The sequence below is a fragment of the Dendrobates tinctorius genome, unplaced genomic scaffold (assembly GCF_039654945.1).
Source record: "Dendrobates tinctorius isolate UK_male_01 unplaced genomic scaffold, ASM3965494v1 ptg000024l, whole genome shotgun sequence".
In the NCBI taxonomy this organism is placed as follows: Eukaryota; Metazoa; Chordata; class Amphibia; order Anura; family Dendrobatidae; genus Dendrobates; species Dendrobates tinctorius.
This window is the reverse complement of record NW_027361692.1, coordinates 13,567,079-13,592,638: the sequence shown is the minus strand read 5'-3', so window position 1 is coordinate 13,592,638 and position 25,560 is coordinate 13,567,079. Positions and strand designations below refer to the sequence as shown.

The 25,560-nt window shown below is 42.9% G+C and overlaps 1 protein-coding gene across 1 annotated transcript in view; it reads right to left on the bottom strand.

The window, feature by feature from the left end:
* B3GAT2 (beta-1,3-glucuronyltransferase 2) overlaps positions 1 to 25,560 on the bottom strand; it is a 315,386-nt gene that overhangs the window by 102,029 nt on the left and 187,797 nt on the right. The window contains exon 2 of the mRNA XM_073569376.1: positions 8,443 to 8,587. Coding sequence (XP_073425477.1) covers positions 8,443 to 8,587 — 145 coding nt within the window. The remainder of the gene's footprint in view (positions 1 to 8,442; positions 8,588 to 25,560) is intronic.

The window sequence follows — 25,560 nt, the reverse complement described above, 5'->3', positions numbered from 1 at the left end:
TTTGGCAATGCGGGGGTCCCTTTTTAGGATCTGCAAGGCATAATCTGACATGTGGGCCAATGTTCCCGGTGTCAATGATGCACTGCGAGTGCTGGTTGGAGGAGCACTTTCTGGCAAATCCACATCCCTCCAGTCACGCACAAACCCTGTACCAGACCTTGCCACGCCAACATTTTTACTTGCCCCACGAGATGCATCCTCCTCCCCTAAGTAATCATCCCCATCATCATCCTCCTCCACCTCTTCTTCCTCCACCTCGTCCAGGAGTGGTCCCTGAGCAGACAATGGCTGAATGTCATCAAGGATTCCCTCCTCCTCTTCCTCCTCATCAACATTGGCTGCAGACGCCTGCTCCTTAAGGTGCATCAAAGTTTGCATGAGCAGACGCATAAGTGGGATGCTCATGCTTAGGATGGCGTCGTCTGCGCTTACCAGCCGTGTGCATTCCTCAAAACACTGAAGGACTTTACAGAGGTCTTTCAGCTTCGACCACTGCACACCTGTCAACTCCATGTCTGCTCTCAAAGTGCCTGGCCGTGTATCCTCCCACAAATGCATTATGGCCTGCCTCTGCTCGCACAGCCGCTCCACCATGTGCAGGGTGGAGTTCCACCTTGTTGCAATGTCGATAATGAGGCGGTGGTTGGGAAGGTGGAGCAATCGCTGCAGCTTCTGCATACGAACGGAGTGTACAGGCGACCGGCGGATGTGCGCGCACAGTCTTCGCACCTTCTGGAGCAGGGCTGTTAACTCCGGATAATTTTTGAGGAAGCACTGCACCACCAGGTTCAAGGTGTGAGCCAAGCAAGGTATGTGGCTGAGTTTTGAAAGGGCTATGGCTGCCACAAAATTACGGCCGTTATCACTAACTACCTTGCCTGCCTCAAGATGTACACTGCCCAGCCATGACTCAGTTTGTCGCTTCAAGTACTCGGCCAGCACCTCGGCGGTGTGTCTGTTGCCCAAACACATCATCTGCAACACAGCCTGCTGACGCTTTCCACTAGCTGCTCGATAGGGGGACACATCGTGTGCAACAGTGGCAGCTGCAGATGGAGTGCTCGTACGACTGCGCTCTGTGGACGAGCTTTCGCTTCTGGAGGAGGAGGAGGAGGGTCGAACGCCTACAGCCAACTGTTTCCTATACCGTGGGCTAGGCAGCACTGTCCCACCACCGCTGTCCCCTGTGGACCCTGCATCCACCACATTAACCCAGTGCGCAGTGATGGACACGTAACGGCCCTGGCCATGCCGACTGGACCATGCATCAGTTGTGAGGTGCACCTTTCCGCTCACTGACTGCTTGAGTGCATGGACAATGCGGTCTTTCACATGATGGTGGAGGGCTGGGATGGCTTTGCGAGAGAAGAAGTGGCGACTGGGTAGGTCATAGCATGGTACTGCATAGGCCATGAGTTCGCGGAAAGCTGTGCTTTCCACCAACCGAAAGGGCATCATCTCAAACGAGATTAGTTTGGCAATGTGGGCGTTCAAACCCAGTGTACGCGGATGAGAGACTGAGTACTTTCTTGACCTACTCATAGTGTCTGGGAGGGTGAGCTGGACTTGAGAGCTGCATATGGTGGAAGTAGCGGTGGACAGGGCGGACTGAGAGAGGGTTGATGATGGTGATGGAGTTGTTGTTCTTTCTGATGGCCTAGAATCAGTCTTTCGTTGATATAACAGTGGGATTCCCTGACTGCTGTGGCCTTGCAACGACACCTCAACATTTGCTGCTGTGCTAACCGGTGGGCTTACAGTGGGGGAAACAATGTAGCGTTGCTGACTACTTTCGTTGTGATCAGTTGCACATGTGGCACTTGAGGTTTGGTGTTGTGTCCACGCTTGCAAGTGCATGCTGGTTAAATGTCTAAGCATGCAACTGGTATTCAAACTTTTCAGATTTTTCCCTCGGCTAAAGGTCTTTGCGCACTTCTTACAGATAACCTTGGCCTGATCATGAGGATTTTGTTCAAAAAAGTGCCACACTGCACTCTTCCTACTTTGGCAGACATTTTGCGGCCTAGCACGCTGTGATGTTTTGACCCTCTGGACAAGCTGTCCAGCAACTATTTTGATGTTTGGAACCTGTCTTTGGAGTGCTCCGGGCCTGCCAGATAACAGCTGTTGCGATGTCGATGTCTGCTGTGGATGCTCCTCATCTGAGCTATTGGAAGCAGCACCCTCTTCCCCCAATGGATGCCAATCTGGGTCAACAACTGGGTCATCCATCACCTCCTCTTCTATGTCATGTGCACCTTCCTCTGTGTCACCGTGTATGGTGGTATAGTGTGCGGGAAGGGGCACCTGGGTCTCATCAGGGTCAGAATCTGGCTCTGTACACTGCGAGGACAATGTAGTGCTCTGAGTGAATGTACCAGCAGAATCATCCATCAGCGGCTGTGCATCAGTGCACTCCATGTCAGATTCATCTTGGCCTGGGTAATTCACCATTTCACTTGATAATCCAGGCATGGTATGTGAAAACAGCTCCATGGAGTAATCAGTACTATGGCCTGCGTCATCCTTCAATCTTGGTTGGGGTGAAGGACACAAGGAAAGGTGTGGTTCATGAACATGAGCCTCCAATGACGACTCAGTGCTTTTACTTTTTACAACTGAAGAAGAGGAGGCGATAGAGCTGGAGGCTGAGTCAGCAATGTAAGACAAAACTTTTTCCTGATGCTCTGGCTTTAAAAGCGGTTTGCCAACTCCTAGAAAACTAAGCGTTCAAGGCCTTATGTAGCCAGACGATGACGCAGGCTCAACACCTCCTGCATTCGGTCCTATTTTGCTCTTGCCACTACCATCAGATCCACCACCAACACCATCATTACCAGCTGCCAACCCCCGCCCAATTCCACGGCCTCTTCCACCAGACTTCCTCATTTTTGGTAGAAATGTAGACAAAATACAACAAACTATATAGTAATGATAAAAAACAAGGTACAAGGTGTCTATAGGACAGGGGAGATTTTGAATTTCTGCAGACACTTGTGGACACTGGACACTTTTGGATTGTGTGAGGCCCACTGAATATCTGAGCGCTCTGTCACAGGCTCGATGGCAGAGCTGTGACCAAAGTCACTAGAGGATAAGGGAGATTTTGAATTTCTGCACACACTTGTGGACACTGGACACTTATGGATTGTGTGAGGCCCACTGAATATCTGAGCGCTCTGTCACAGGCTCGATGGCAGAGCTGTGACCAAAGTCACTAGAGGATAAGGGAGATTTTGAATTTGTGCACACACTTGTGGACACTGGACACTTATGGATTGTGTGAGGCCCACTGAATATCTGAGCACTCTGTCACAGGCTCGATGGCAGAGCTGTGACCAAAGTCACTAGAGGATAAGGGAGATTTTTAATTTCTGCACACACTTGTGGACACTGGACACTTATGGATTGTGTGAGGCCCACTGAATATCTGAGCGCTCTGTCTCAGGCTCGATGGCAGAGCTGTGACCAAAGTCACTAGAGGATAAGGGAGATTTTGAATTTGTGCACACACTTGTGGACACTGGACACTTATGGATTGTGTGAGGCCCACTGAATATCTGAGCGCTCTGTCACAGGCTCGATGGCAGAGCTGTGACCAAAGTCACTAGAGGATAAGGGAGATTTTTAATTTCTGCACACACTTGTGGACACTGGACACTTATGGATTGTGTGAGGCCCACTGAATATCTGAGCGCTCTGTCACAGGCTCGATGGCAGTGCTGTGACCAAAGTCACTAGAGGATAAGGGAGATTTTGAATTTGTGCACACACTTGTGGACACTGGACACTTATGGATTGTGTGAGGCCCACTGAATATCTGAGCGCTCTGTCACAGGCTCGATGGCAGAGCTGTGACCAAAGTCACTAGAGGATAAGGGAGATTTTGAATTTGTGCACACACATGTGGACACTGGACACTTATGGATTGTGTGAGGCCCACTGAATATCTGAGCGCTCTGTCACAGGCTCGATGGCAGAGCTGTGACCAAAGTCACTAGAGGATAAGGGAGATTTTGAATTTGTGCACACACTTGTGGACACTGGACACTTATGGATTGTATGAGGCCCACTGAATATCTGAGCGCTCTGTCACAGGCTCGATGGCAGAGCTGTGACCAAAGTCACTAGAGGATAAGGGAGATTTTGAATTTGTGCACACACTTGTGGACACTGGACACTTATGGATTGTGTGAGGCCCACTGAATATTTGAGCGCTCTGTCACAGGCTCGATGGCAGAGCTGTGACCAAAGTCACTAGAGGATAAGGGAGATTTTGAATTTGTGCACACACTTGTGGACACTGGACACTTATGGATTGTGTGAGGCCCACTGAATATCTGAGCGCTCTGTCACAGGCTCGATGGCAGAGCTGTGACCAAAGTCACTAGAGGATAAGGGAGATTTTTAATTTCTGCACACACTTGTGGACACTGGACACTTATGGATTGTGTGAGGCCCACTGAATATCTGAGCGCTCTGTCACAGGCTCGATGGCAGAGCTGTGACCAAAGTCACTAGAGGATAAGGGAGATTTTGAATTTCTGCACACACTTGTGGACACTGGACACTTATGGATTGTGTGAGGCCCACTGAATATCTGAGCGCTATGTCACAGGCAGAAATTGGCTAGTGTATCACAAACTACAAGGTGTATGTAGAATTGGGCAGAATAGGAATCTCCCTAGAGTGCAGGTCTGTAAGAACGGAACATGTCCTCGACTTATTCTCACAGAGTGACACACTGATAGCTTCACTGTGGCTGTGATAACAGCCGTTACATGGTACTGTGTGAGGAGCGTACACCGCTGTATGGTGTGAAAAAATGCACGCTCAGTACCTCAGCAGGACAAAAAAAAAAAATTGGGATTGCTTTTAAAAAAGCAGTTTGCGGAGCAGTGAGTAAACAGCAATGCAGGAATGTCAGGAAGCCTTAGAAGGCAGCCCAACAACCAACACCACTGATACACCACTATATAGCCTCCCCTTGCACTGCACAGTGACTGGTGTGTTGTACAGGCAAAATCGCTAGCAGCAGAAGCAGTTTTTTTTTCTTCTTCTCAGCAGGACAAAAAAAAAAATTGGGATTGCTTTTAAAAAAGCAGTTTGCGGAGCAGTGGGTAAACAGCAATGCAGGAATGTCAGGAAGCCTTAGAAGGCAGCCCAACAACCAACACCACTGATACACCACTATATAGCCTCCCCTTGCACTGCACAGTGACTGGTGTGTTGTACAGGCAAAATCGCTAGCAGCAGAAGCAGTTTTTTTTTCTTCTTCTCAGCAGGACAAAAAAAAAAATTGGGATTGCTTTTAAAAAAGCGGTTTGCGGAGCAGTGGGTAAACAGCAATGCAGGAATGTCAGGAAGCCTTAGAAGGCAGCCCAACAACCAACACCACTGATACACCACTATATAGCCTCTCCTTGCACTGCACAGTGACTGGTGTGTTGTACAGGCAAAATCGCTAGCAGCAGAAGCAGTTTTTGGTGTCTTCTTCCCTGCCTAACGCTCTCCCTACAAAATCAGCAGCAGCAGCAGCTCTCTCTATTCTGAGATCAGCATGAGTAACATGGAGGTCGGCGTGCACGCCCTATTATACCCCCTGTGACGCCCACCAAAGCAAGCCAATCACTTGCATGCCCTTCTGAAAGATGGTGGTGACCCGTGCCTATGTCATCACGTTGCCCACAGTGTCCGTGGATCCTGATTGGCTGAAAAAGAGCGCAAAACAAACTTTTGAAACTTGACTTTGGCGCGTAAGTCGCCGACCTCGTGGCCGACCTCATCCTAGGGTCGGGTTTCATTTCATGAAACCCGACTTTGCCAAAAGTCGGTGACTTTTGAAATTTTTCGACCCATTTCGCTCAACTCTAGTGGTAACACCTGTGTAATTCTACAAGAGACATATTTTAAAAACATCTCTAGATTGTACTTTAATCCGCTAAAAGCCAAACAAAAATATAACCAAGTCAATCTCCCGCTTGTTGGAGAATTGTGAGCAAAATGCAGACTTATTATGTATAGTTTGGAGTTGCTCAGTAATATATAAATTGTAGTTAGAGGTATCATCTCTGGTTCAAAAGATAATGGACGGCAATGTAGAATTAACTCCACAAATGGTTGATTTGGATATTGACATAGAAGACTTATCAATGAAATTCAGATATATAACTTCACATATCATATTTGTCACAAATTATTTCATTGCATGGAAATGGGAAAAAAATCAAAACCTTCCAATATATCAATAATTTTAATATACACAAAAATTCCTGGCACCTATAGAATAAATATTTTCCAACCCCACTAAACCCTAAACATTTAGCATTTGTAATAAAAAAAAATCTGAGCCTATTTCTTATTAAATTGTTAAAATATATATATTTTTTCTCTATTTAGGAAAAGTATTTACCATAATTCTTGAGGATTTACTACCTATACATTGAAAGTTAAAATATACCTATGATTACTATAATGATGTTTTATTATTATTATGTCCTGTATGTTTTATACTTTACCTAGTTTATATTCCTTTCCCTCCCCATGTTCTTCAACCCTCTTCCTTTCCCTATCCTTCCTTTCACCTACCAAATATTATTTTTTAATACCTAGAGTGTATAATAATTCAACATAGTCTAATACGGTTTGTTGCCGTTATATATATTGGCAATGACTGCATCTAGGTACACCACGGCATCTGCTATACCTGGGACTCATCCGTTCACAGTACCCTATGAGGAATTCGTGTATACAGCATTTTTTTAGGTATCCCTATTTGTCAGCTCCCTAGCATTCTCTAGCACTTTTCAGTATTTTACAGTGCAGGCCACTTTCCTCTGCAGGCTAGGTTTTCGGTTGTTTTCACAAACAGTTGGCATCGGTGGGTTCTATTCTGTGGCTACCGGACGCATTTTGTCCCACCGCTTCTTACCACAAACCTATTTTTGCTGTGTGTTTTCCCCTCCTTTTTGGAGTTTTTTTTCCAACCTGTCTTTTTTATTCATAATTTTATTTGTTTTTAATTTTGATATTGAATAAAAATTATTTGTGATTTTATCCCTTTGAGTTGGAATGCTATATAATGGCAACAAACCGTATTAGATTATGTTGAATTATTGATTTTGAAGTGTCTAACGCTCATTATTGGACATATAGGAAAGAACTAGAGTGTATAATGTTTTACTGTATATTGTTCTAAATGTAACATATATTAATGAATGACCCTTATTATTTCTGTATCCTTTCTCCATTTCCTTTTATTATAAAAAAAATACAATTTATTGGATTGTAGATATTAAACACCTGTTCAAAATACAAATTCAATATGTAATTTTTTTTTTTTTAGTACAAAGGTTTGCCATGAATGAGAAAATTATCTAGAAATGGTGCCACACTCTTCCATCAGCAGTCTCTATTATTATGGATTAGCTTGATTGAGAAAAAGATGTTATAACACTGCTGTGTGCTGCTCTCCTACAGTCATCTGGGCAGTGTTGAAGTAGCGAATAGTCATGGTTCTTAGCATAGTCTTGGTGGTAATTACATCCAGTCAATCAAAAAGAGTTGCAGGGATTACATCTGAGACTGTGCTTTCATCCAAAATAACCATTGGTTACATGATTGCTATGATTAAGCGCACACTATGGGCTCGAAACGCGTAAGAATCTCTTCCATGTTCCATGTGCTGGATATTTAATATTTTTTCTTTGAAAATAAAGAAGTGATTTTACTTTTCTACTGAATTTCCCAGGGTGCTGGATTCCTATAAAGATAGTTACAAGTCCAGTAACTACTCAGCATTAGTCTACGAAGGAGAAAACTATTGAGAGCTCTTCAACTTTATGGCTGTGTTCACATGCAGTAGTCATGCTGCAGCTGAAATCTGCAACAGCCCTGAGCTGCTGTGGTCTTTCTACTGTTTGGCTGCACAATCACTGAAAATTGCAGGGAAACCGCTGTATCGCCTGCAAAAAACGTGACCATTACAATCGGACTGCTGCCGTTTTCAGCTGAAGTATGACTGCTACATGTGAACACAACCTCATTCTCTAACTTTTATTGCATGAAACTTTCCTCTCTAGTTTTAAGGAAAGTTCTTAGTTTCTTATCTTCACATAATGTCAATATAAGCACTTTTATTTTCTATGGTCTCTTATTAATCTCCAAAAGTTCAGGATGTAATCCATAACAAACTATAGTAGTCATAGAACATCTCGCTGCTATTAGCTAGACGTATAGTGATGTTTACTATGATTACCGAAAGCTATTTCCTTTATTGAGCTTCTTATCCCTGTGTTTGCTGTGTCCTATAGAAGCCCTAATAGTTGATTTTCTGTATTACAGTATTGTGTTACTGAGATATAGCAGAGGGTTAATAATTTTTGTAGAATATCACATTGAATAAGCAAGGGTGGTGCATACACTTTACCATATACAGCTTACCTGCCATGTCAATGGCAAATGGTCTGTCTGCTCGCCATCCTGTGTACCAACCCACAACCTTTCCATTTTCTACAACTGGACGTTCATACCGGCGCCCACCAACAAGGCCCACTGGCCATACCGAGACCTTCTGAGTTGTGCGCATCTGTAAAGAAGAAATATAAATATAGCATCAGTTTTATTGTTAAAAAGAAGTTATTTTATGGATGAAGGCAGATGACATATCCTTCTTTGTTTATAATCTCGGGGTGGATATAACTGCTTACAGGGAAGCTGTCATGTGAAATAACACTATTAACCTGCAGATATTGGTTGAACCTGCAGGTTAATAGCGTTCTGCACTGCGCCTGCACTGGGGACCCATTGCTTCAATCATCGCTCAGTACATAGCGAACGGCGGCTAAATCCATGCCCCGGCTACTGACTAATAGCATTAGAGCTAGTTGTCAGTCAGTGTCAGGGGTGCGGTTTTAACTATGCACTGAGCGGTGACTGAAGTTACGTTGATCCAACCCTATGACTGAAAGCCCGATACTGCCGGGAGGAATAAAGTTCATTTCCTCCCGGCAGTTGGACTCTCAGTGTGGGCAACAGGCAGCTTCAGAACCTGCAGATTAACCCCACATCTGCATGTTAATAGTATTTTTTACATGATACATTCCTTTTAAAGTCTCTTTGGTAAACCCCAGAACTGTTCAAGGGAGAAATGCTAAACGTGCAGAATAATACATTGGTTCATTGTAACCTAGTAATGTCATATCCATTATGACCACATTAGCTCTAGTGCTCTATATATTCTGTATATGTCACCACCATGTATTATGTATGTACTGATACATATTTGCAGCTGGAACCTGGGGCAAAATGTTTATAAAAAAATTAAGTTGCTTGTTAGAGGAGAATATTTATGTATTTATGGTAAAAACACTATATTCTCTAAAAACCACTTAGAGCTAAACATTTTCCTGCCTTTTCCTATGACACTACTATGTATTGATTTGATGAACCCTTTGACATTGCAGCTCTCTAGACTCATAAGCATCATGGAAGCTAACAGACACAGTAAAACAAGATGTTAAAAATCACAATTTATGCCATATTAATGGCCTTGAGTGGTATAAATAGTGTATATGGAAACAGGGTCGGCATCACCACCCGACATACCCGGGCAAGTGCCGGAGCCCTAAGCAAGCGGGGGCCCCATTCGCTGTCACTGGCAGTGGGCCTCTCATGTGCTTTAAACTGTTTGAAATACTCACCTCTCCTGATTATCCGCTTGTCGCAGGTCCGGTCTCTTCCGTGTCTTCTGACTCTGACGTGAGTAGTTGATTATTTATTTTTTATGTATGGAGCATTACATGGGGCCCATTCTTTATGAAGCATTATATGGAGCCCATTCTGTATGGAGCATTACATGGGGCCCATTCTATATGGAACATAATATGGGGCCCATTCTGTATGGAGCATTATACGGCACCCATTATTCTGTATGCAGCATTATGTGGGATCCATTATTCTGTATGTAGCTGTATGTAGCATTATATGGGGCCCATTATTCTGTATGCAGCATTATATGGGGTCCATTATTCTGTATGCAGCATTATATAGGGGACCATTGTTCTGTATGGGGCATTATATGGGGTCCATTATTCTTTATGGAGCATTTTATGGGATCCATTATTCTGTATGGAACATTACATGGGAGCTATTATATACTGTATGGAGCATTTTCTGAGGCCCTTTATTCTGTATGGATCATTATATGGGGCTCCTGATTCAATATGGATATTTAAAAACATTTAACTTACTGATGTCTCAATTAATTTTACTTTTATTGGTACCTATTTTTAGTTTTGAAATTTTGCCAGTAGCTGCTGCATTTCCCACCCTAGGCTTAAACTCGAGTCAATAAGTTTTCCCATTATTATGTATGGAGCATTGTATGGGGCCCATTATTCTGTATGGAGCAATTTATGGGGCTCATTATACTGTATGGAGAATTATATGGGGCCCATTATACTGTATGGAGAACTATGGGGGGGCCCATAATACTGTAAAGAGGACTATACTGTCCGGTCTAAAATGAAAACTTTTGGATCCCCCCAGCGTAAACACTGTGCGCTGTGAGAATTCGCCGGTTTCTGAGCTATTGTAGAATTTACAATAGATATCACTCGTGTAATAGAAGAAGGGAAATCTTTGGCATTGCACTATACCTATATTTCTCTGCCGTATCTGTGTATCATGTATAGTGGTATTTGTTAAAGGGGCCCACTGAGACACGTCTGCCCAGCGTCCATTGAAACTTGGAGCTGGTCCTGTATGAAAAACCAATGTATAGATATATTGTCTTAATCATCTATTGTTAAAATATAACAATCGATCCCTACCCATGTCTGCAAAAGTGGCAAATATGTAACCACTGCAGATAGACATATCATATATTTAATCTCTTTAATAGAGGAAAATAACAGTAGTCAGTCTCTGAAATCGCATGTACTATGAGACTCTTGAAGTCAAGTGTTTTCAAAGGAAGATTGCATATAAATTAGACATTTTCTTCATTTTTTTGATTTATTAACACAAGGTATAGTAATATATGAGCTTCAATAGACCTGTACATTCTTTTTAATTATTGGGTCACTGTATAGTATTAGTAGACTTGGTAAATGGATGTAGGCATATGGATGTAGCCAGGCCCTGTGCCTTTGATTGTCTAACATCCCCTGGTGTGCTTGGCAATTGGTAATTTATTCCAAATCAGTTCCCACAATCCCTCTCACCTGATCCTCTACCCAGTTGTATATATTCAGATGCCTCCTAGGGGGGCACGTGTACTGGTCAGGCACGTGTCTCCCTGCAGCATAAGTATCACTGCAGCAAAAGTATCGTGAAGATGCAGTTATTACTATGGCAGTTAGTCTCGGCAGGAGTCAGGACCCAACACTATGTACCTGTCTCTTTTGGGTATGTCTGCTGAGTAAGCGCTTCTTATTACTTGGACTTAGCCTTTCTTTTAACCTATCTTATTTCTTCACCATGTTTACATATGCCCTCACAGTGTTTGCTCCTTTAATCCTCACTCTCCTTCGCTATCCCCAAACCCTAGCACCCTCTAACCAAATAATCATCTCCCCTTCCCTCTTTCCTCCCCACCTGACCTCCTCTGCTGAACTGCTTCTCAACCTGAAATCTGTCCAAATGAAGCATAAAACAAGCTGCCCACTCTGCTTCTCCCATCTGCTCTCCCTTTCTCTGCTTCTCCTCACTGCTGGCGACATATTTCCAAATCCTGGACCCCCACAGCTCATACCCCCCATTACTACCCCTTCCTACCGCTCCCCATCTAATAAGATCTACCGCAATCTTTCCAACTTAAAACCTGTGCCATTGACACCCAACCCCCTGCTCCCTCTCTCGAGAGCACTTTGGAATGCCTGCTCCATCTGCAATTAGCTCCATGTGATTCATGACCACTTTCTCTCTCTCAATCTTGCCTTCCTCGGCCTTACAGAAGCATGGCTGACACCCTCTGACACCACCTCCCCTGCTGTGTTACGGCGGCCTCCACTTCACCCACACTCCTCGCCCTGGCAATAGACATGGTGGAGGAGTGGGTCTTCTTTCTTCCAACTGCACCTTCAGCCCAATCCCACCTCGTCCCTCCCTAATCCTCCCCTCTTTTGAAGTCCACTCTGTCCGCATCTACTCTCCCTCCAACCTCCAAGTGGCCATCATATACCGACCTCCAGGCCCGACCACTGCCTTCATTGATGAATTCTCTACCTGGCTTCTTCATTTTCCTTCAACTGACACCCCCACTATCATCATAGGTGACTTCAACATCGCTCCTGATACCCTTCAGTCAGCAGCCTCCAAACTCCTGTCCCTTACTTCATCCTTTGGACTTACTCAGTGGTCCTCCACAGCCACCCACACAGACGGACACACATTAGACTTGGTCTTCATCCGTCTCTGCTCTCTTTCTAACTTCACCACCTCCCCTCTCCCTCTATCTGACCACCATCTACTCACTTTCTCATCTCTGTCCTCCTCACCTGGCACCCATGTCGAGCAACACGCGCAACCCCGCAGAAACCATGCACACCTAGACACCCATGCGCTCTCTGACTCTATTCTACCACAGGCATCCATAGCCTCACTCCATGACCAGACGGTGCCACTGCTTTCTACAATGCCACTCTCGCATCAACTATTGACGCAGTTGCCCCTCTCGTTCAAGGCAGAATGCGATGTATCAACAGACAACCCTGGCACAATAACACCACTAAAAAGCTCAGGCAAGTGTCCAGGATGGCAGAGCTGCGCTGGAAGAAAACAAATTCGCAAGATGACTTCACCACATTCAAACAGGCAACACTCGATTTCAAATCTGCCCTCACCTTTGCTAAACAGGCCTACTTCACAACCCTCGTATCTTCCCTATCTTACAACCCCAGTTATTCAAAACTTTTAATTCCCTCCTCCGCCCACCACTGCCTCCTCCAACCTCCCTCATCTCTGCCGAGGACTTTGACACACACTTAAAAAGTAAGATTGACCAAACAAGGCAAGTCTTCATCACTCAACCACCACAACCCCTTTGTATACCAGACCAATACCCAAACCTCATAACCTCACTCTCCAACATCACTGAAGGGGAGCTTAATCATCTCTTCTCCAAATCGCACCTCACAACCTGTGCACTTGACCCATCCCTTCCCACCTCCTCTCCAACCTCACCACCACACTTATCCCATCCCTAACCTACCTCTTCAACCTATCACTAACGTCCGGTACCTTCTCTTCTGCTTTTAAACATGCCACAATCACACCTATCCTTAAAAAGCCAACCCTCGACCCAACCGCTATGTCCAGCTATCGCCCAATATCGTTGCTCCCATTCGCTTCCAAACTTCTGGAACAGCACGTCCACGTTGAACTTTCCTACCTCCTATCATCTAACTTGCTCTTTGACAATCTACAATCTGGTTTCCATCCCCATCACTCCACTGAGACAGCCCTGATCAAAATTACTAATGACCTACTTACAGCCAAATCAAATGGACAATACTCTATACTCCTGTTTCTAGACCTGTCCTCTGCATTTGACACAGTTGACCACTGCCTCCTACTACAGATCCTCTCCTCCTTCGGCATCAAAGGCCTTGCCTTATCCTGGATCTCCTCATAGCTTTCCAACTGCACATTCAGCATCTCCCACTCCCATACTACCTCCTCATCCCACCCTCTCTCTGTTGGAGTCTCCCAAGGTTCTGTTTTAGGACCCCTACTCTTCTCAATCTATACACTTGGTCTGGAGCAACTTATAAAGTCCCACGGATTCCAGTACCACCTTTATGCTGATGACACTCAGATCTACCTCTCTGGCCCAGACGTCACCTCTCTGCTGTCCAGAATCCCAGAGTGTCTATCAGCCATATCCTCCTTCTTCTCCTCTCGCTTCCTCAAGCTCAATGTGGATAAATCTGTGCTCATCATCTTTCCTCCATCTCACAGATCTTCCTTACCTGATCTAGCTATAACAATTAATGACATCACACTTTCCCCAGTACCAGAAGTCCGCTGCCTCGGAGTAACCTTTGACTCTGCTCTGTCCTTCAAACCACACATCCAAGCTCTTTCTACCTCCTGTCGCCTCCAGCTCAAAAATATTTCCAGAATCCGTCCGTTCCTCAACCCTCAATCTACTAAAATGCTTGTGCATACCCTCATCATCTCCTGCCTCGACTACTGCAACATCCTTTTCTGTGGTCTCCCTGCTAACACCCTCGCACCTCTCCAGTCCATCCTTAACTCTGCTGCCTGACTAATTCATCTCTCTCCTCACTACTCCAACACTTCTCCCCTCTGCAAATATCTTCACTGGCTCCCATTCCCTCAGCGTATCCAGTTCAAATTACTAATACTGACCTACAAGGCCATTTATAACCTGTCTCCCCCATATGTCTCTGAACTAATCTCCAGATACCTTCCCTCATGTAATCTTCGGTCCTCCCAAGATCTCCTTCTCTCCTCCACACTTATTCGCTCCTCACCCAACCGTATCCAAGACTTCTCCCGAACTGCCCCTATTCTCTGGAATTCTTTGCCCCAACAAGTCCGACTACCAACCACATTTGGAGCCTTCAGACGGAACCTGAAAACCCACCTCTTCAAGAAAGCCTACAGCCTGCAATGACCCCGATACCTCCTTCTCTCTCACCACTACCGGTGATATCACCTCAACCAACACCGGAACTGCTGCAACCCACCAACCTACTGTCTCCTTCCCCACCATCCTGTAGCATGTAAGCCCGAAAGGGCAGGGTCCTCTCTCCCCTATGTATCAGTCTGTCATTGTTAGTTTGTTTACTGTAAGTGATATCTGTAATTTGTATGTAACCCCTTCTCATGTACAGCACCATGGAATCAATGGTGCTATATAAATAAATAATAATAAATGTATGACACTTACGTGGGCATTGAGTGGTGCTTGGTTTGCCTGTTTTTCCAATATTAACAATGACAAACAAAAATTAAATCCCTTTTCATCATGTAGAAATGCTTTAGGAAGAAAACCTCTCAACTCTAAATGTGAAAGCTGACATAAAAGCAAAAGGGATATGGGATGTGTGCCTCCAATTTATAAAACCTTTTTTTCCAGCTTTTTAGCATAACACAAATCTTGGCGTGTTTATTCTGTTTTCACTGATACCATTTCCAGGAACATTTGAGACTGATTGTCTTCTTTGAACGCACATTTATGTGTTTGGCCTTAGAGAAAAATGTTGAACAATCGATAATAAGAAATCAATATAGGTACAAGTAAATACTATATACAATAAAAACATATGACAGTTCATTAGGTTATGCTGCTATGTGGCTTTTCACATCTATGTTGAACCCAAGGCAGCATTACTTTTACCAGCTGGAAAAAGAAGATGCTACCAAGCAAGCTGCATTATCTCACCATTATATTATGTGCAAATACAGTTTAACTGTAATTGAAAAACACAACTGAATATAAATTAAATATATATTCATACACAAACATGGAAACCCAAGTCATAAAGGTCCTGGAGCTCTTTAGGACCATTATATTCTTTCACAAATGCTTGTAAAAATAGACTGCGTGGTTAGGAGCTTGATTTCATTTACCTGTGGCACTTTGATGATTAATAGGTCGATCCCAGTTCTATGGATAACTGGGATCTAAAGTCCCTTTTACATTTAGCGATGCACCAGCGATCCGACCAGCGATACGACCCGGTCAGGATCGCTGGTGCATCGCTAAATGATTGCTAGTGAGCTTTCACCCAGAAAGATCTCACAGCGATGCAGCAGCGACGCAGCGCACGATACTCACCTTTCACACACAGCGATCCAGACGTCCTCCCGCCCGCGTTCAGCGTCGCTCGTCTCACACAGCAGGAAGCCCAGCAGGAAGCAGACGACGAGAAATGGAGCTGCCCGATCTCGTGCGATCAGCAACGGACAGCGGGGGGAGCCGGTCGGAGGTAAGTATCACACATAGCGATATCGCTAGCGATATCGCTATAACGTCACAAAATCAGTGACGTTTTAGCGATATTGCTAGCGATATCGCTATGTGAAAAACCCCCTTAACTCTTAATCATTATGTAATCGGTTTGGACAAGGCTTTTATTTCTGTTCAAGCATGACTATGACCGAGTGCACAAAGCAATGTCCATTTAGGCACCATTGTGTGAGTTTGGGATGCAAATACTTGATTGGCTCTCACAGTGCCCTGACCTCAACCCCATTGTCCCACATCAGTGTTTCTTAGGTCAAACTGGTTGACCTAAGGAATATATATGTAGTCATTTTTTAGCTTAAAAATTACAAAAAGGAAAATGGGGAGATGCAAAAGTTTGGGCACCTTTGGAGATTTGTGTGGTGAGATAACTTTGACCAAGATTTCAGACCTTAATTAGTCTCTTAGGGTTATGGATTGTTCACTATCATCGTTAGGAAAGGCCAGGTGATGCAAATTTTCCAGCTTTACAAAAACTAAAAACCCAGCCTCCTCTAACCTTGTGCCAAAAACAGCAGGGATGAGTTCTTTTAAGCAGCTGCTTAGCACTCTGAAAATGAAAATGATGAAGGTCCACAAAGCAGGAGAAGGCTATAAGAAGATAGCCAAGTGTTTTCAAGTTGTCCTTTCCTCAGAGTGAAATGTAATTATGAAATGGCAGTTAATAGGAACAGTGGAGGTCAAGATAAGGTCTGAAAGAACAAGCACAATTTCAGTGAGAGCTGCTTGTAGGATGCTATAGAGGCAAATCAGAACCCGCATAAATGCAAAAGACCTTCAGAAAAATTTAGCAGACTCTGGAGTTGTGGTACATAGTTCTTCAGTTCAGAGACACCTGCACAAATTTGGCCTTCATGGAAGAGTCATCAGAAAAAACCCTCTCCTGTATCCACACCATAAAATTCAGAGTAAGAATACGCAAGAGAACATCTAAACAAGCTTGATGTATGATGTATTTTGCAAACAAGTCCTGTGAACCAATTAGGTTAAAAAATAACTCTTTGGTTACAATGATCAAAGGTACAGTACAGACCAAAAGTTTGGACACACCGTCTCATTCGAAGAGTTTTCTTTATTTTCATTACTATGAAAATTGTAGATTCACTCTGAAGGCATCAAAACTATGAATTAACACATGAGGAATTATATAATTAACAAAAAAGTGTAAAACAATTGAAAAATACTGTATGTCTTATATTCTAGGTTCTTCAAAGTAGCCACCTTTTGCTTTGATTAATGCTTTGCACACTCTTGGCATTCTCTTGATGAGCTTCAAGAGGTAGTCACCAGAAATGGTTTTCACTTCACAGGTGTGCCCTGTCAGGTTTAATAAGTGTGATTTCTTGCCTTATAAATGGGGTTGGGACCATCAGTTGTGTTGTGCAGAAGTCTGGTGGATACACAGCTGATAGTCCTACTGAATAGACTGTTAGAATTTGTATTATGGCAAGAAAAAAACAGCGAAGTAAAGAAAAACGAGTGGCCATCATTACTTTAAGAAATGAAGGTCAGTCAGTCCGAAAAATTGGGAAAACTTTGAAAGTGTCCCCAAATGCAGTGGCAAAAACCATCAAGCGCTACAAAGAAACTGTCTCACATGAGGACCATCCCAGGAAAGGAAGACCAAGAGTCACCTCTGCTGTGGAGGATAAGTTCATCAACCTCAGAAATCACAGTTTAGCAGCAGCTCAGATTAGAGACCAGGTCAATGCCACACAGAGTTCTAGCAGCAGACACATCTCTACAACAACTGTTAAGAGGAGACTTTGTGCAGCAGGTCTTCATGGTAAAATAAGAAAACCATATGAAAAAACAGAGAGTTTTTTTAATCCCGTTAACAACAATGTATTTCAAAAATTATGTAATAAATAATCAAAAGACAAACTTCTTTAAGAAGTACAAATTTGTCTTTATGAAATATAACAATAGTGTAAATATTCATACCAAATATTAATGCTAAAATTTAGCGTGATAAGGAACAAACGGGCAGCTATACAACCATAGAGCCATGGAGGGCATCATAATAAATGTATACAGGCGGGGCACTTACGCTTTTGGATTAGGCTCAGGCACGGGTAAGGATGGATTCGGGTTATTGCTTGTATAATGAGCTGCTGCACACTGATCGTTACTATATAGGACATCAATGTACAGTACATGGTAGCATTGGTACAAACTTGATTAGTGCGACATGTGGGAAATATATGTTTTGTCTCCCTTCCTCTTTATTTTGGCCTGTGTTTGATATTTTTTATGTATACTTTTCTGGACGTGCAAAAATAATGTATTATGCTGCTATGTATTGCACTACGCACTTTAGCATTGAATGTTGGTTTAGTTGCACGCCTGTATACATTTATTATGATGCCCTCCATAGCTCTATGGTTGTATAGCTGCCCGCTTGTTCCTTATCACGCTAAATTTTAGCATTAATTTTTGGTATGAATTAGTGTTGAGCATTCCGATACTGCAAATATCGGGTATCGGCCGATATTCGCTTTATCGGAGTTCCGATACCGAGTTCCGATATTTTTACAATATCGAATACCGGAATCGGAAGTTCCCATAATGCAATGAGCCAGTTGTGTTAGCCATGTTAACTAATGGCATGGCTGTGATTGGCTGCTGAAATTATGTCATCATGATGCGCGGTCAGTGCGGGCCTGTCGGGGGTCTGTGCGGGCCTGCCGGGGGTCTGTACGGGCCTGCCGGGGGTCTGTACGGGCTGCCGGGGGTCTGTGCGGGCCTGCCGGGGGTCTGTGCGGGCTGCCAGGGGTCTGTGCGGGCCTGCCGGGGGTCTGTGCGGGCTGCCGGGGGTCTGTACGGGCCTGCCAACATTGTTGTTAACGGGATTAAAAAAACTCTGTTTTTTCATATGGTTTTCACGTTAGTTTTTGAGAGTATTCTAAAGGTGGAATATGTATATTGTAACCTAGTTTTTCTCATATGTTTACACACTTTATGGTAAAATAGCTACTAGGAAACCACTGCTAAGGACAGACAGCAATCAGAAGAGACTTACTTGGGCTAAAGAACAGAAGGCATAGACATTAGACCAGTGGAAATCTGTGCTTTGGTCTGGTGAGTCCAAATTTGAGATCTTTGGTTCCAACCACCGTGTCTTTGTGCAACGCAGAAAAGGTGAACGGATGGACTCTACATGTCTGGTTCCCACCGTGAAGCATGGAAGAGGAGGTGTGATGGTGTGGGGGTGCTTTGCTGGTGACACTGTTGGCGATTTAATCAAAATTGAAGGCATACTGAACCAGCATGGCTACCACAGCATCTTGCAGTGGCATGCTATTCCATCCGGTTTGCGTTTAGTTGGACCATCATTTATTTTTCAACAGGACAATGACCCCAAACACACCTTTCAGGCTGTGTAAGGGCTATTTGACCAAGAAGGAGAGTGATGGTGTGCTACGCCAGATGACCTGGCCTCCACAGTCACCAGACCTGAACCCAATCGAGATGGTTTGGGGTGAGCTGGACCGCAGCGTGAAGGCAAAAGGGCCAACAAGTGCTAAGCATCTATGGGAACTTCTTCAAGACTGTTGGAAGACTATTTCCGGTGACTACCTCTTGAAGCTCATCAAGAGAATGCCAAGAGTGTGCAAAGCAGTAATCAAAGCAAAAGGTGGCTACTTTGAAGAACCTAGAACATAAGACATATTTTCAGTTGTTTCACACTTTTTTGCTAATTATATAATTCCACATGTGTTAATTCATAGTTTTGATGCCTTCATAGGGAATCTACAATTTTCATAGTCATGAAAATAAAGAAAACTCTTTGAATGAGAAGGTGTGCCCAAACTTTTGGTCTGTACTGTATGTGTGGAGAAAAAAGGGCACAGATTTTCAGGAAAAGAACATCTTGCTAACCATTAAGTATGGAGAGAATCAATCATGATTTGCGGTTGTGTTGCAGCCAATGGTACGTGAAGTATTTCACGGGAAGAGGGATTTCAATGAAATTTCGACAAATGCATGATGCAAACATAACACCATCTGTAAATAAGCTGAAGTTGAAAAGACGATGGCTTCTACAAATGGGTAATGATCCTAAACACAAGTGAAAATCCACAATATACTACCTCAAAAAGCCCAAGCTGAAGTTTTACAATGGCCCTCACAGTCCCCTGATCTGAACATCGGTGAAAATCTGTGGCTAGACCTCAAAATAGCAGTGCATGCAAGCTGACCCAGGAACCTCACAGAACTGGAAGAATTTTCCAAGGAAGAATGGATGAAAGTCCCTCAAACAAGTATTGAAAGACTCTTCGCTGGCTACAAAAAGCATGTACAAGCTGTGATACACTCAAAAGGGTGTGTTACTAGGTACTAACCATGCAGGGTGCCCAAACTTCTGCATCAGCCCATTTTCCTTTTTGTAATTTTTAAAATCTAAAGGATGAAAATATATATATATTTTTTTTTGCTTAAAATACAAAGCAAATGTATCATCTTTAACTTCAGCCCTTTTAGAGATAATTTCATCATCAACTTGGTTAACTGCTAACAATAACAGTAATTTTGATCAGGAGGGCCCAAACCTTTACATGCCACTGTATGTGAAATCTAAACTGCATTAATGCTATAAAGAATATACTTATAAAATAAAAGGTACTCAACAAACAAATTGGCTATCTCAATTAATATGTGCACCCCAGTCATGACAAGGCGACCTTTCCCTGATGGGACCCAAACCATTTATATCAGATATGTCTCTCCTGTAAGGTGTAATGTGTAGGTGTCTCAATACTATAGTCCATACAGTGTGCATATACACATACATTATATATGTATACATATATTTAAACAGTTTCTTTTAGAGATGAATTAATCTTTTGACATTTTAATTCACCATCTTCAACAATGTTTTTTTTAATCATTTTGCAGCAAATTGCAAATGCTGCAAACTCTTTGGCTTCTCAGAAAAGACGACAGTAACATTCGGAGGACTCTTAGGATGATATCTAAATCTTCATGCCATCACATCTTTAGTAATGTGAAAGTGACCTCATCATATGAACGGATGGTGACCCATTAGTAACCAACAGCCCGTTTAATAGAACAATGAAACTGACAGACTTTTCATGTGTTTTAAAATTGAAAAAGTATCCCTTTAAGTCTTTTGTGATCAGGTAAAGCGTTCTGTCAATGCCTGTAAGTCCAGGAGTATTACTGTATATACTTGAGTATAAGCTGAGATTTTCAGCCCATTTTTTTAGGCTGAAAGTGCCCCTCTCGGCCTATACTTGAGTCATTGTCCCAAGGGGTAGGTGGGGGAGGGGGAGTGCAGGAGCTGGGGACTGTTAGATCATACTCACCCCCTCCTGGCGTGGTCTCTGCACTTCCCTGTTTCTCAGACGGTCTACGGCACTGCAGCTCTTCCTATGTTCAGCGGTCATGTGGTGCAGCTCATTAAACTAATGAATATGCACGCATATTCATTACTTTAATGAGCGGTACCACGCAACCGCTGAACACTGGAAGGAGCTGCTGAGTATGTCATTTTTTTAATCGCAGCAACAGCACATGGAGCCTATATATCTATGGAGCATCTTATGGGGCCATCAACCTTTATGGAGCATTATATGGAGCATTCTATGGGGTCATCAACCTTTATGGAGCAGCATATGGGGTATATTATTCTATGGAGCAACTTATGAGGCCATCAATCTTTATGGAGCAGCATATTGGGCATATTATTCTATGGAGCATGTTATGGGGCCATCAACCTTTATGCAACATTATATGGAGCAGCATATGGGGCATATTATTTTTTGGAGCATCTTATGGGCCCATCAACCTTTATGGAGAAGCATATGAGGCATATTGATCTAGGGATCATCTTATGGGCCCATCAACCTTTATGGAGCAGCATATGGGGCATATTATTCTATGGAGCAACTTATGGGCCATAATTAACCTTTTATGCAGCATTATATGTGGCATATTTTAATATGGAGCATCTTATGGGGCCATTATTAACCTTTCTTCAGCATTGTATGGGGCATATTTTTGTATAGAGCATGTTATGGGGCTCATCATAAACTTTATGGAACATTATATGGGGCGTATTTTGTATGGAGCATCTTATGGGCCCATCATGAACTGTATGGAGCATTATATGGGGTTCCTGATTCAATATGGATATTCAAAAACATTTAACTTACTGATGTCTCAATTAATTTTACTTTTATTGGTATCTATTTTTATTTTTGAAATTTACTAGTAGCTGCTGCCTTTCCCACCCTAGGCTTACACTCGAGTCAATAAATTTTCGAAGTTTTTTTGCAAAATTAGGGGCTTCGGCTTATACAAAAGTGTATATGGTACTGACATTTCCTTTGCAAGGACCTACTGAGAATTTACATGCTTAGATCTGTAGTCTATGCCAAACCCTGGAAGATCTTTTAGCGTGATGTTGACTCTGCTCTTTACACCAACACCGTCTTACTTTGATGACATCATCTCATCACCATGATCTGGCTCTTAGGTTTTTGATCAAGAAACTATCATCATTCCTGACTCGGACGACAGTTGTCTCAGTGTGGAAAAAGTCTTGAGCTCTTTGCTTCCTCCTTCTGATTCCAACCTCTAGATTTGCCCTGACTTAAGAATGTCAATACAACCTCAGCTGCCATTTCCCCTACCACCAAGGCTGACTGAGCCACCCACACAGCTAGGCATTTGAATTGTGCTCTCCATCTCACACGGCCCTACTTTATCTGAGTGCAAATGTGGACAGTTCATCTCATCAAATACATCAACTCGAAGAAGTAGTTGTTGTGAAATATCTTCATTAGCCTGTTCATTAGAACACATAGATGTGCCAATGACAGAACTGAAATTCTGAAATGTAAAGTATTAAGTGTGGAGAACTGTGTAGAACAATGATTTAGACTGACAGTGTCACTGTCAGAAATAGCTTCATCCTGATGTAACTGAGAAGACTGATATGCCATATATTCCATAAATTCTCCACTTCTAAAAATCTGCTTGCAATGGAGGACAACTGTGTCCTCTAATTGGTATTACTTCTACCCATACAGCTGGTTCCAGTTGTGGTGGTTGTGGAGGTGGTGTTGTTGCTTGTGGCCCCCCGCATTTTTAGCCATGGCTTGCTTTTTCCTCTTCTACATTACACTGTCCATAACCATTGACACTTTTTCTTTTACCTTGCATTTTTACCTATACTATAGTTACCTTTTGTTACTGTTTTCATCCCAGAACAATAGCAACAGGTGTCAAATTTGACTCCCATAACTGGTGGGCAAAATAGTCACAGCTAAATGTCTGGATTTGTTTGGCTGCTAAAATTGATGTAGAACAAAATTCCAGTCACACATTTCTGGATTTTTTTTTTAAATTGTGCTATTTTCACATGACTATTATCCTCTTCCAAAAATGACTTAGCTAGAAATGCCAGGTAGGTAGGGACACATCCAATAGCCAGCAATGCCAACCAGCTACTAAATTAGGTGTACCAAAATATACCATGCCAGATATACTACTGTTCAAAAGTTTAGGGTCACTTAGAAATTTCCTAATTTTTGAAAGAAAAGCACAGTTTTTTCCAGTGAAGCTAACATTAAATGATTCAGAAATACACTCTATACATTGTTAATGTGGTAAATGACTATTCTATCTGCAAATGTCTGGTTTGTAATGCAATATCCAATATCATCACAGGTGTATAGAGGCTCATTTCCAACAACCATAACTCCAGTGTTCTTATGGTACTTTGTGTTTGCTAACTGTGTAAGAAGGATAATGGATAGTTAGAATACCCTTGGAAACCCTTGTGCAAGTATGTTAGCACAGCTAAAAACAGTTTGGCTGAATAGAGAGCTATAAACCTGACCTTCCTTTGAGCTAGTTGAGAATCTGGAGCATTACATTTGGTGGTTCCATTAAACTCTCAAAATGGCCAGAAAAAAAGAACTGTCATGTGAAACTCAACAGTCTATTCTTATTCTTAGAAATGAAGGCTATTCCATGCGAGAAATTGCCATGAAACTGAAGATTTCCTACACGGTGTGTACTACTCCCTTCAGAGGAGAGCACAAACAGGCTCTAACCAGAGTAGAAAGAGAAGTGGGAGGCCCCGCTGCACAACTGAGCAACAAGACAAGTACATTAGAGTCTGTAGTTTGAGAAATCAACGCCTCACAGGTCCTCAACTGGCAGCTTCATTAAATAGTACACACAAAACGCCAGTGTCAACGTCTACAGTGAAGAGGCGACTACGGGATGCTGGCTAATAAAAGGAAAAGATTAATATAGGCAAAAGAACACAGACATTGGACAGAGGAAGATTGGTAATAAGTGTTATGGACAGACGAATCCAAGATTGAGGTGTTTGGATCACACAGAAGAACATTTGTGAGGCGCAGAACAACTGAAAATATGCTGGAAGAGTGCCTGACGCCATCTGTCAAGCATGGTGGAGGTAATGTGATGGTCTAGGGTTGCTTTGGTGCTGGTAAAGTGGGAGATTTGTACAATGTAAAACAATGTGAATAGGGAAGGCTATTACTCCATTTTGCAATGCCATGCCATACCCTGTGGATAGCGCTTGATTGGAGCCAATTTCATCCTACAACAGGACAATGATCAAGAGCACACCTCCAAATTATGCAAGAACTATTTAAGGAAGAAGCAGGCAGCTGGTATTCTATCTGTAATGGAGTGGCCACTGCAGTCACTAGATCTCAACCGCATTGAGCTGTTGTTGGAGCAGCTTAACCGTATACTACACAAAAAGTGCCCATCAAGCCAAACCAACTTGTGGAAGGGGCTTCTGGAAGCATGGGGGGAAATTTCTCCAGATTACCTCAGCAAATTAGCTGCTAGAATGCCAAAGGTCTGCAATGCTGTAATTGCTGCAAAGGGAGCAGTCTTTGCTGAAAGCAAAGTTTGAAGGAGAAAATTATTATTTCAAATAAATTTTTTTTTTTATCCTTGTCAATGTCTGGACTAGAGTTTAAATTCATTTCGCAACTCATTTGATTAATAAAAGTATGAGTTTTCATGGAAAACACACAATTGTCTGGGTGACCCCAAACTTTTGAACGGTAGTGTAAATGACTGATTTATTTCAAGAGGACCTTTCATCAAATTTTTCATGTTGAACTAGACACCTGATGCAATAGTGGCTGTTGAGTGGAATAAAACCTTTTACTTATATATGTTTTTTTTAATTTTGCCTCTTCACTAGGGTGTTATTAGCACACTGTGGAAGATGGCTTATATGTACATGGCCCACAAGGGAGGGGTGGAGACCTCCCTAATCTTGCAGAAACAAGAAGCCAATTGAATATAAACACATGGGCCATGCACACAGTGAACAAGTCTGTAGGACAGTGTTCACACTACCAAAAGACTGAAACACAGAAAAACACAGTATAACAAACGTATAAAAATACTGTGCTTTAAAAATTAACAGTAAACAGCAAGTGGGCCATGTACATATAAGTCGTCTTCCACAGCGTGTCCACATCGGACATTACCTTTCTGAATCCTGCTCATATAGGTGCCATACACATGGTCAG